Consider the following 12,919-nt stretch of genomic DNA (forward strand, 5'->3'; position numbering starts at 1 on the left):
TATTTTTGACGTTAGAATGTGTCTAATAATTGATATCTTAAAATTAATTGGCAGAATTTTTTCTTTTCTCCTTAGTGGTATATAAAATGTTTTTCTTTTCCTTAAAGTTGATGGCATGTAAAGATGCAGTGGCATATGGATATATATTTTGTGGTTTTTGACATTATTCTGACAAATTCGCAAGTAAATAAAGTATCAGATTTTCTCTGAATAGAGTAATTTGTTAGGAGCCAAGCTTGCTTGACATGATTAAATACATTAACAACGTCCCTCCCTGACTTGTGAACATCTTGTTTATCTGCACGGGCCGCCCATGTCAGAGGAGCAGGGATGGGCTCTTGGCAAGAGCACAGCAAGTGAGAATTTCCCAGGATACTTTTCTTCTTGGTGGGTGCAATGCTGCCTTTGGCCTGTCTCACTCCAGAGTTGAGGACTGAGACCAGTTTTAAAAGCTGCTACTTCTTGGACGTGTAGTCCGTGGTCTGCTGCTTAGGGAACGGGTGGAAAGCCAACCTTCCTTTGCATTCTTCTTCTCCATACCTGTGTCTGCCTCCTACTGGAGTTATTTGGACCCGACCCCTGTCTTGCTGTCACCCCAGCTTCTTGTTCCTCTCTCTTGCCCCTCATGATGTATTTCTGAAGTATTGTGGTGGTGGTATATTTCCAGCTATTTCCACCAAATCCTTTGTAACCAGTAACATTTCTGTTTGCAACAGAAACATAGCAGAGGACAATTTTATTGAGAATGTGCTGTGTTTCAGTGGCACTGTGTTAACCTTTCAAGTTAACCTAACCACCAATTCATACCGTAATTTCTGTGGGGAAATGCATTTTGAGTTCTGAAAGCTGGCAGTAAAATGGAGTTTTGGAATATGTCCCATTTAGTTCAGTACTCTGTGTGTGTGTGTACTTGTATAGATCAAGAAGCTTTTATGTTTTCTTCTATCAAGTACTTAATTTTAATACACAACTTTCTGTTCTCCAGGATGCCCAGGGAGTAGAGGAACGAGAAACATTAGCAAGAATGGCAGCTAATGTTGAAAACACCGCTTCTGCTGACTCAGAGGCTTATATTGAAAAATACCTCAGAAGTGTGCTGGCTGTGGAGAACCTTCTCACTTTGGATCGTCTTCGCCAGGTTAGCCAACAGAGCTGGTAGCAGTGGTGCTGACCCAGCCTGATTCTCTTTGCCTCTCTACAATTCACAGGATTGTTACATCCAAACCTTTGAAGCATCTGTTTAAGTGGGGCATATTAATTTAGACTCAACTTATCAGTTAAGTCTTGGAACATACAAAAGCTACACTGGGAAGTTACTTTTTCCGGTACACTAAATGGTGTCTAGTTGCCCTGAGTTAATGGGAGAAAATATTTAACTCTCTCTGGCTGAAGAATTATTTTAAAAACTCTTTGGTAATGGACAAGAATGTTGTGGAAGAAATACGTAGGTATGAGGCAGAATGGACCCTTCTTTGCTTAGCTGGATATGCCAGCCACAGCCTTAGAGTGGTTCTCTAGAAGGGATAATAGAGATGCCAGCAGTAAACCTAATCCTTAGTGGAACCTTAAACCTCATTTTACATAGCAATATCGAGACTTTTATTATTTCTAACCAAAGATCCTAATGAAAAATAAAAGTGAATGATCTAATTTTCATGATCTTTCTCCTGGAACTAACTTCTGGCCAGCTTCAAGGGGGCCATCAAGAGATAAAAGAGTGATCTAAGTAACCAACAGCTATATAATTAACTTTGAATATTCCACAGTGATTGGAATTGGGTCATTCCATCATGTGAAGTAACAGCCATTATTTAAAGAACGAGGAACGTGTGTGTAGAGATAGTAGCTCAAAGACTGCTTTACATGCCATTGCTTTGGAGGTCTGTCTCAGATACGTGTTTTTCCTGTGTACATTTTCTGACAGGAAGTTACAGTGAAGGAACAGTTGACAGGAAAGGGGAAACTGAGTAGGAGGAGTATTAGCTCTCCAAATGTGAACAGAGTGAGTACATGGACTCCCCATTTGGTGCTCTGCCTGGGCTCTCCTTCCCTTTTCTTCTTTGCTTGGATAACTCTTCTCCATCCTTGTAACTCTCATCTCGGGTATCATTTCCTTCTCTGAACTGATGTAGCGACTGTGCTACTGTGCTAGCCAGTGTGGTAAGGAAAGTATCCATTAAAGTATGTTTCTAATGTCTCTCCTTTATTTTTGTATGAGCAGTGCCTAGCACAGTGACTGGGTGTTCAGTGAGTGTGTGTTGAACTAAAGCAAAACTAGCCAAGTGCCTTGCGTAAGTCATTTGAATTTTCTGGGCCTAACTTCATTACTTTTAAATTGAGAAGTCTGGACTCGGTTTACAAACTCAGTTGCTGAAAGGCCATCCAGGGTAGCATAAATGAGTAAAATAAGTTAGGTTTGTTTCATAACAGTGTCTTAAGTTTATTGTTGTTTTTTGAAGCATAGATATAATTTATGTGCATATTAAGCATACAAATAATTCTTCACAAAGAAATATGATTGTGGCCCTGTGATTTATCTTTCCTTTCCTTACTTCTGACAAAGATGTGGGTATGAAAAATACTACCTTTGTCTGAATTTTGCACTAAGGAAAACCACAGTACAAACATTGTAAAGAGCAGCTGACCCTTAACCTTAGTGTTTGAGAGACCATAGTGACAGGTAGGGAGAGTATCAGATGGGAGGGCACATGGGGCCTCCAAGTGACCAAATGACATCACTAATGATCTCAGACTGAAAGATTGGGAACATTCTCAGACAGTAAGAAATATTTTATTTCAACTTAAAATCTTCTCATTTCTTTAGAAAATGACACATCAAAATGCAGAGATACTTGCAGAGGTTTGGCATTTAGAATCCTATGGTTTAAAATTAAATAGCTTGTGTCTATACATCTGCTACGAATACCCAGAGAAGGAAGTCGTAAGATCAGGACATGGTAAGATAACCAGTAACCTGGTATTCTTTCAATAGAAGGGGAAACACAGATGAAGTACCCTTACTCAGGCCCAGCCAGTTGTTGCCTCAGTGTAAATGGGGTATCTGATCTTACACAAGCCTTCTGCCTTAAAGTTCCATTCAGTTAAAAAGAAAAAAAAAATTGTGCCTAATAACATCCCAAAGTTTACGCTAGCCTGGTTTACAGCTTTGGTCTCCACAACGTCTCTGCTATCAGACTTTAACGTCCTGTTGATTTGGTTTTCAAATTCTTGTATTTCCAGGACTGTAGATTTATATACTTTCTCACATAAAGGACTAACACCCTCTGTATTTCTTCTTCAGTTGTCTGGCAGCCGACAAGACCTTATTCCATTCTACAGTCTAGGCAGCAACAAGGTAAGTGTTTATAACTTGTTTTCTGTCAGTCTTAGAACAGTTAGTTGCCCATTCAGCTTCCCCTGCTCAAATACCACACGCTAGTTTTGCGTGTCAGAATTTCTCCTTCTCTTCTATACTGTGTGAAATTTATTTGAAAGTGTTTAGAGTTCATTTCTTTTTATTTGCCAGTTAAATTAAGGTTTACTATGCCTTATTACTCTACTCTTTAAGGGTTAAACCCCAATATTATTACTTAGGTTCATGTTTCTACTTAAAATAATCTTCCTGTGTGTGTCAATAAAAGAACTTCGAATCAGATTTTTAATAGTAAAATGTCGATGGAATGATTACACATCTGTGAAGAATAAGAAGATTTTATCTGAGAGTTAATTTGCTAGAAGAAAGAAAAATAAGGGAACAGAACTTTTGTTAGCTGGAATTTATTCATTGTTAATGTAGTGTTCCCCAATTTAAGAGACTTTTAAGCATAGATAATTCTTTATCATTTACTTAAAGGGATCACACTTGAAATTGTTATAACTGGATGTCCTATATCACAGTATTTTTTGTGTCTGATGTTTTTTGAGGGACCTGGTTAGATATTGTGACATTCAACCAACTGTGGGCAACAAGCCCTGTATTGGTATCTTAACCCTTGAGGAGGTTAAAAGTGACTTATAAAAAGTGTCTTATAAAATAGCCTGATGCCAGGCATTTGTTTGAAAATAATCTGAGGGAGAGGACAGGGGTATAGATTAAAAAAAGATGGACTATTTACTGATAATTGTTATAGCTGCATGGGATTCATTATACTATCCTTTCTATTTTTGTTATTCTACACAGTTTTTGTGCATTTGAAATTTTCCTCATGAAAACTTAAGAAAAAGAACAATTAACTTGATGAATAATTAGACTCATTCTTAAGATCTAGGTTACTAGGAGTTTACCTGAAATAATACATAAAAATGTGTGTATATACATATATATATATATGTATATGTATATACACACACTATTATTTCAGGCAAACTTCTAGTAACCTAGATCTGAAAAATGAGCTATATATATATGTTTATAGACATATAAGTTTCTCTCCAGCTTATTAATTTACTAATCACCTACCATGTCTCTCAAAGTGTACTAAGTACTACTCCTTTATACTGATCCAGTGATGGGTTTGATTAGTTCTTTTTTTTTTTTTTTTTTTTTAACATTTATCTATTTTTGAGAGAGAGAGAGAGAGAGACAGAGCATGAGTCGGGGAGAGGCAGAGAGAGGGAGACACAGAATCCGAAGCAGCCTCCAGGCTCTGAGCTGTCAACGCAAATGTGAGATCATGACCTGAGCCGAAGTCAGATACCCCGTAATCAATTGAGCTTAATCAGTTGAGCCACCCAGGCACCCCTGATTTGTTCTTGATAAACACAGCATAAGTTGTGATTACCAGAACAAAGCTGAGATTTTGGGAAATTGATTATGTCATTATTTTTTAATGTAAATAAATTAAATACTTTAAGGAAAATATAAAGAAGAAAACATGACTTTTGCATTTTTTACGTTACTTCTAACCCAAATTCTCAATTATATTATAAATTCCTTGAAAGAAATGGCCAAAATTTTCTATCTACCCCGATTTCCTTATGTTTAAATAATATCATCACTCGAAAGAAAATTATTGTGCTTCATCTAAATCACAAATAAATGGAGTAAGGGAACATGGATGCTATACTAGAAGTATGATAGAGTAGGAGACCAAAGGAGGGAGTGGACACTTTTATAGGCAGTATTCACAGATCAGGAGAGGCTGCAGAGAGGTGATAATCCCTGTAAGCTGAAGGATAATGAAGTCCACTCAAGGCAGGGAAGGAGTCAAAGCAGCAGTGTGAACAAAAACATGGAGGGATGAAAAAGCTTGCTAAGTTCATGACAGTGCATGCATTGTGACTGAAAGAAGGCGGGGGCGGGGGGAGTATTGGGGGGTAGAACCCAGAGGAAAGGGGCCTGATTATAGAAGTTCTAACATTTTGTGCCAAGGAGTAATGGGGAGGCAGGTAGCTGCTGAAGGAGTAATGGCAGTAACATGGTTAAAGTTGAAGTGGAAAGTATTTTTTAACAGTCCACCTAAACCCCACTTGGGTTCCTGGCTGTGGCCTATAAAATTACATTAGAATAATGGATGTAGTACAAATACATACAGTTATCAATGTAAAAGTGTGAAAAAAATTTAATTGGAGGATGGAGGAGATCAGGGGAGTAGATTCAGCAGTGGGAGGGAGAGGGAGAGTGGTTCAGGTATATTAAAGAGAGAATGTCTAGAACTCTGAGGACCTGAAGAATGAGGTTGGCCAAGGGAGGAGACAAAGGTGACAGAATGGAGAGATGAACTGTAGGAAGGACAAGTTTGGGGCAGAAAATGATTTAGTTCAGTTTTTGACATAAGGTGTCTGTGCCAGTTGAAGGGTCTGGAAGCCTGGGCAGAAGACAGATTAGGGAGCTGAGGGGCATAGTTGAACAACCGAGTGAGGACTTAGATCTAAATAAAGGCTGAGCTCAAGGGCTTGATAATACTCACGAGCATGTGCCCGAGGAGAAGCTGGCCTGGCTGATGGAGAAGGAGTCCCCAAAGAGGAAAGAAGACCCCACAGAGAGTGGCTTGAAAACTGGGCAGAAAGGACTTTTTAAGTTTGAAGAAGGACTCCTTCCAGTTTCCTCAGGGACCGCAAGATGAGGACTGAAAAGACTGTTTCAGATGTGACAGTGAAGAGATTTTTGGAGCCTTTTCCATGGCAGTTTCTGTGGAGGGTTGGGGAGAAGTTAGCAGGACCTATCATATTAAGTGAATAACTGTAACATTACACATTTTTGTTACTCTACTGAGGACCTTCCTTTTTTAGTCATCTTGATCTCTTGGAGTCCCTGAGTAACTTAGTGAAGATGAGGAAAGTCTGATTTTCACCCTCTCAGGTTTTACTGGTGTCATGGTGCCATCACAGCAACAAGGATTTGGATCCCTCCACTCTATTTCAGTGTATGTTAGTAGTTGTCATACACTTCAAACAAGTTAAATGCCTCTTTTTTCCCATGGCAGCAGTTGGCAATCTTCCTCAAAATTTGGCTTCAGTTGCTTCTCCCCAACCATAGCGTTCCCCACCCTCTGGAAGTATTGTCAGGGAAAACGGAAGGTGCCAGCTTGCCATTACTAACTTTGCTCCCAGTTCAGCTGTGAAGCTATTATTTTACCTCCTTTTTGACTCTTGGCATCCCTGGGCCCTGAGGTTAGTAGGTGTAGCTGGGCTTTAGTCACCATCTCATTGCTGTGGGCATCCTGGGACTTCTCTCTAGGTTGCATGAAATGTCCATACATCATAATTAGAGACCTTTAGGAGAAAGGGAGGAGAAAACTGTTTCTAAGACTGATTTTTATGGGATGGACCTTTTGAATGGGTAAGGATATTCAGCTGATAGAGGCTTATATCCGTGATGCTAGAAAACTAAGTGAAAAGAATATAGAGCAAAGAGGATTCGATTCTAGGCTCACTTCAGAAGGGAGTACAGAGTAACTGCCCCATTTTCAGAGGAGGGGTTCCTCAGTAGTTGTATCATCTAAAGCAGAGCTTCTTAAAAGATTTTTAGGAAAAATAAATATTCTTAAAGTTATATTTTCTTGCTAGCGAGAAAACAAAAACAAAAACAAAACCCTTTCCCTGCTAATAGCAGCAAGGAACAGAGGCTCTCCCTCTGGCCTTTAAAGGAAACAATGGGAAACATTTTCAAATGCAGCATTGGCCTTGTATTCAAAACCTGTTTTTAACACTACCCATAATAGAATTCCTCAAGATTGGGTGGTGCTTTAACTAATTGACATACAAAATACCAGAATCCCTTTACACAGTAGCAGTGCTTACCTACATGTGAAGTGAGATATGGACAAGAGTGTCCACAAAACTTTGTTTATAATGGCAGCAGATTGGATGCAAATGTCCATTGGTTTGGTCTGGTTAAATACACTTTATCTGGGCACATGCTGCACATGTGCATGCACGTGCGAAACACACACACACACACACACACACACACACACACACATATAAATAAATGGGATACTATGCAGCTGCAAGAATGATTAGGAGCCCTTCCAGGTACTAATATAGAAAAATAACCAGGATATACCTAATGATTAAAAATGAAGTGCAGACTGCTGGTGGGAATGCAAACTGGTGCAGCCACTCTGGGGAACAGTATCGAGGTTCCTCAAAAAACTAAAAAGAAAGCTACCTTATGATCCAGCAATTGCACTATTAGGTATTTACCTAAAGGATACAAAAATACGGATTTGAGAGGGTACATGCACCCCAGGTTTAATAGCAGCATTATCAACAGTAGCCAACTGAGAGGGACCTGGGGGGCTCAGTCAGTTAAACATCTGACTCTTGACTTCAGCTCAGGTCATGATCTCATGGTTTGTGAATTGCAGAGCTTGCTTGGGATTCTCTCTTTCTCCCTCTCTTACTGACCCTCCCCGACTCTCTCGCACTCACACGTGTACATATTTTCTCTCTCAAAATAAATAAACTTAAAAGAAAAAACTTAAAAAAAAACCACACACAATAGCCAGACCACGGAGAGAGCCCTAATGTCCATCAACTGATGAATGGGTAAAGAAGATGTGGTGTATATACAATGGAATATTACTCAGCCATCAAAAAGGATGAAATCTTGCCATTTACAATAATGTGTACGGAGCTAGAGTGTATTATGCTAAGTGAAATAAGTCAGAGAAGGACAAATGCAATATGATTTCACTCATGTGGAATTTAAGAAACAAAACATATAAACATATAGGAAGGGAGGGAAGAGAGAAGGAAACAAACCATAAGAGGCGCACAATGATAGAAAACAAACAGAGCGGATAGAGGGAGGTGGATGAGAGATGTCTAGATGGATGATGGATATTAAGGAGGGCACTTGTGATGAACACTGGGTGTTGTATGTAAGTGATGAATCACTGAATTCTCCTCCTGAAACCAATATTACACTGTATGTTCACGAAAATCAAAATAAAATTAAAATAAAAAAATTAAGTGCAGAATAGTTTGCTGCCATTTGTATTACAAAAGGGACAGGAGAGAAGCGTGTGTGACTGTGTATAGATTTGCTTGCATATGCCTACGAAACCCTACAAGGATATATAAGAAGCTAATACCATTATTTACCTGCCTGGAGAGAGGGTGGAAGTGTGTGGGGAAGAGCAGGTAGGGGTAAAGGTAGGAGGTTTGTCATGATGCCTTTTTCTATTGTTTGATTTTTGGATCATGTGAACATATTGGCTATTTAAAAAATAAATTAGAATTAAAAAGCATATATAACATATATAAAACATGTATGTATGAAAATCTCAATAGGAGCAGAGAAAAACATTTGTCAAAATTCAACACCCTTTAAAAAACAGAAGTGAAGAATTTTACTTCCTACTCTTTTAAGTAGGAAGAGTTCTCTTGTGTATAGTGTTTGAGGAGGTCTCCAATTGCTTTATTTATAACAATTTATACACAAAATCCTAAAAGAAACTGTTTTGAAAAATCTCAGACTCATTTTTTTTTTTTCTTTTCTTTTCTTTGGGGAACTTCCTGCATTCTTCAGTTTTCAGATATCCAGGGAGAGGTAATTAATCCTTTAGGTTTTCCTAATGAGTGGGATATAAATTCTATCCTACTACCTAAAACTTGTATCATGTTTGTTTTTACCTTGAGAATAAGAATGAATTTTTAGGGGTACCTGGGTGGCTCTGTCAGGCATCCGACTTTGGCTCAAGTCATGATCTCACAGTTCCTGAGTTTGAACCCCACGTCGGGCTCTGTGCTGACAACATGGAGCCTGCTTCAGATTCTGTGTCTCCTTCTCTGTGCCCTTCCCTGCTCATGCTCGCACATTCTCAAAAATAAATAAACATTTTTAAAAATTATAAAAAATGAATTTTTAAATGTAGCTTTTATAAGATGACTAAATTTGACACTGTAATCATTTTTTTGGCTCTTTATTGTAAAAATAACTTTGGTAGTCAGTATGTAGGATTCCTTTCAAATGTTTCTTATTCTAAGACTGTGAAAGTATCTGTGAAAAGAGCCCAGGAATTAAGACATCTTACTGAATTTAGAAGGCTCTGGAATGTGAGAAGTTGGAATAATTCATATTAAGCAAATAATATAAATAAATATTTGAGAACTTGTAAGATGTCCTTTTCTCGAGCATGGGACAGGGAAAGAGGAGTAAAAAAAAAAAATGGCAGAAGTGCTTGGGGCATTCCTTTGACACCACAGAACTTTCCTTAGCAGGACCATCTTGGTTTCTTTGCAATGAAAGTATTTAATGCACAAGAGAGTTGAGTCAGAAACATAATTTTAATCTGAAGTTGATGATGCTTGCTTAAGATGCTAGAAAATGAGTTTTGAAATACTTGAATATTAGTTACATTTACCTTGCAAACTTGTGTGGGCCTATTTCTGGGTTCTGTGTCCCATTCATTTCTGTGTCTAGCCCTCTGATCTTGATTATGAAATCAGAATTATAGACCACAGACTTTGATGTGCTGTCTTCCCCTGTGTAATATGGGAGCATTCAGGTTAGATGAAATGATGTTCAGAAGCGGGGAGAGGCCACAGAAGAGGTTCACATCTCCCTTTTCCTCCTAATTTTCAGTTGATATGGCAAAGATTAGTCATTTCAGACAAAGTGACACTAAACGGTGTGGGAGGGAAGCAAGGGCAGAGAGTTCGTAGGATTAGGGCTCTTGGGGAGGTGAGAGGAGATGGTGAGCTACTTTTAAAACAGTCTCTAGTTTGGCCTATGATACTTGCAATTCGCCATATTTTACATGCCCTTATTATTGATGTTATTCACTCCATGTTAGAATTGGAATTGCTGTACTGAGCTCCACCAAGATTGAATTGATGGACTAATTAATCTTAAAAAGATAAATGGAATTTGATGAACCACTCCCAACTTTTAAGTTCACCTTAGGGCTTAAAAGCAATCATTCATTTTTTTTTTCTCAAGTTTTTATTGAAATTCCAGTTAGTTAACATACAGTGTAATACTAATTTCAGGTGTAGAATTTAGTAATTCATCACTTAAATAAAACACCCAGTGCTCATCAGAAGTGCCCTGTTTAATACCCATCACCCATTCAGCCCATCTCCCACCCATCTCCCCTCCAGTAAACGAACAATAACAAAAAAAAAGACCCTTAAAAACCAGACCCTTAAATACAGAGAACAAACTGGCTGTTGCCAGAAGGAAGGTGGGTGTGAGGATGGGTAAAATAGATAAAGGGAATTAAGAGTACACTTATCTTGATGAGCACTGAGAAATAGAAAAAATCTATCTATCTATCTATCTATCTATCTATCTATAGATATAAAATTGCAGTGATGTTGCTATTTACTGCTATTTACTGTTACTGTCATTATTGTAAGCCAGTTTTTTAATAGATATAATGAAAACTTAGCAAGCTTTTTATGACCAGTCTACCAAGATGGACTTCGCTTGCAGAATTAATTTCAGCAGATTGTTTGTTTTTCTATCTAAAATTGGCTGTGCACTGAGACCTTTTGTGATGCAAGGAACACTGTCAACTTAAAAATATTGATATTTCTAAAGCCATTTTAGATGGAATTATACTTTTTATAATTTTTATATTTTTTAAGTTAGTAAGATATTGTGTTTATTGTCCTCTGATTGGAGTTTTTGATGCAGTAGCCAAATGCCTAAATGGATATTCAGTTAACAAAACTGATTTTTGTGTGTTTTGGCTGCCTCACCTTCCTGAAAACTGCAGTGATTTAGTGTGGCACAGGTAAAGGCCGATGCCAAATATGAGTCATTTCTTCTTTGGTTGCATTGGAAGCCACCTTTGGACCTGTAATGTCACTGGCACTTCTCATTCTTTACCTCTTTATCTCTTTCCTGATTAAAAACAGACCTCTTTCTGAAAAACCTAAAGAATTTGTGTCTGGAAAGAGCAGTAACGGAAATTTTAGGTGCACCAGGAGGACCTAAGCATGTTCTCAAATCAGCTGAGAGCCTCTCTGTTTTCCCTGTTTGATTTTGTCTTTAAGCATGATGGTAGCCACGCATAACTGCTGTCTCAAATAGGGTTTTATTTCTTTGAATTCAGCCTGTCAGCACAAATAATCCCTAATAAGTATGAAGCTAGTTTAAAAATCTTAAACAAAGCTGGAGTTTTCTCCCTTGTATATCCTCATCTTGGCTGATTTCTGAAGTTTGATAGACATGTAGAATGTTAGAAAAAAATCACAGATTTATCTTTTTAGATTCCAGGTATGTATGTATATATATGTATACATACATACATACATACTTTCTTCATTTTGAGAGCTGAGCTCCTAAGAGATCAGAATGATCTAGTGTTTGGCCAAGTCCTGTTTATTCACTGTCCTGAGTTCATCTCCCTCTGAAGTATCTGTAACTGGGATGCTACCTCTCCCCCTCCCCCAACATTTTAGTAAAGGGAGAATAACTGTGGAACAGCCAGGGATGTAAAATTTATTGGAAAGACAGTAATTGCCTTGTCCCTGGGGGGCAGTGTGTGTAGTTACACACTGAACCACAGGTTTCATTTCTGGCAAGAGAATGGACATGCATTATAGGAGGAAAAGAATAAGTGAATGATTTCAGTAGAATGTTTCCCCAGAGATCTGTGGGTGTCAGAAAGAGGAGGAAGGAGTGTTGTACCCAGTTTATCATCCAAATTTGTTGTTCCCTCTAAAGCAGCGTCTGTTCTACCCCAGATCTCTGTGTCCCTGCCTTTGATTGGTGAGACCTGGGAATAGTTAGCATGTGGAATTCCTCAAGGTTAAGATGACGGTTAAGGTAGATGGATGAAGCGAAATGTATTTCCATTTTTCATTATCCGACAGGGCTAGTGGTATGGCTAAGGCAGTATGTATATACTGTGTGCGTCCTTTCAAATGTTCTCACTTGAGATATTTGAATATATGATGCAGTAAAAGTTATTGCTTCCATTCCGATTTGTTAGTAACATTATGTGTGGGGGTGCCAGCTGGGAAATATTACCTGGGAAGCTAGCGGAGCCCCGAGTGTGCCTTGGGGGAAGAGAGGACACCAACATTATTTGTCATTGGACCATTATACACCAAATGGCTGAGGTGCTGACTCCAAATCAGCTACTTAGTATTCCTAAGGGACAGAGTGCCACTATGTCAGCTGCCAAACAAGAAAGAGAAATCTGAAACACAAAAATACATTTATTCTCAAATTAAGTAAGTTGTCTTCAAAACAACCTTGCATGAGCTTAACACTGTAAACAAAGAATGAGGCTTTTCTTCCTCTGAGAAGCTCCAAAGAATATTGACCTTAGTGTTCAGCTACCTGATTGTGATGTCCCAGAATACACAAAGCTGCAGCTTCCCAGACAGACAATTAAATTTAAATGCAAAAGACATTAACGAAACATTAAAGTATGTAAATGAGTGTGTGATTCATAGTAACACAAATGCTCCTACAGTGAAGTATTTCAGAGTTCATGGTTTCCCTAATCATCTT

General features: G+C 38.4%; 1 protein-coding gene across 3 annotated transcripts in view; it reads left to right on the forward strand.

Moving 5' to 3' along the window:
- The window catches only part of KIF13B (kinesin family member 13B), a 199,708-nt gene that overhangs the window by 150,743 nt on the left and 36,046 nt on the right, over positions 1-12,919 (forward strand). For 2 of the 3 annotated variants that reach the window (XM_049632357.1, XM_049632359.1), the window contains exons 33-35: positions 986-1,138; positions 1,925-2,002; positions 3,302-3,355. In XM_049632357.1, the coding sequence (XP_049488314.1) occupies positions 986-1,138; positions 1,925-2,002; positions 3,302-3,355 (285 nt within the window). The remainder of the gene's footprint in view (positions 1-985; positions 1,139-1,924; positions 2,003-3,301; positions 3,356-12,919) is intronic. The other variant, XM_049632358.1, reaches the window with a different exon arrangement.

This window comes from Panthera uncia, chromosome B1, assembly GCF_023721935.1.
Source record: "Panthera uncia isolate 11264 chromosome B1, Puncia_PCG_1.0, whole genome shotgun sequence".
Taxonomy (NCBI): Eukaryota; Metazoa; Chordata; class Mammalia; order Carnivora; family Felidae; genus Panthera; species Panthera uncia.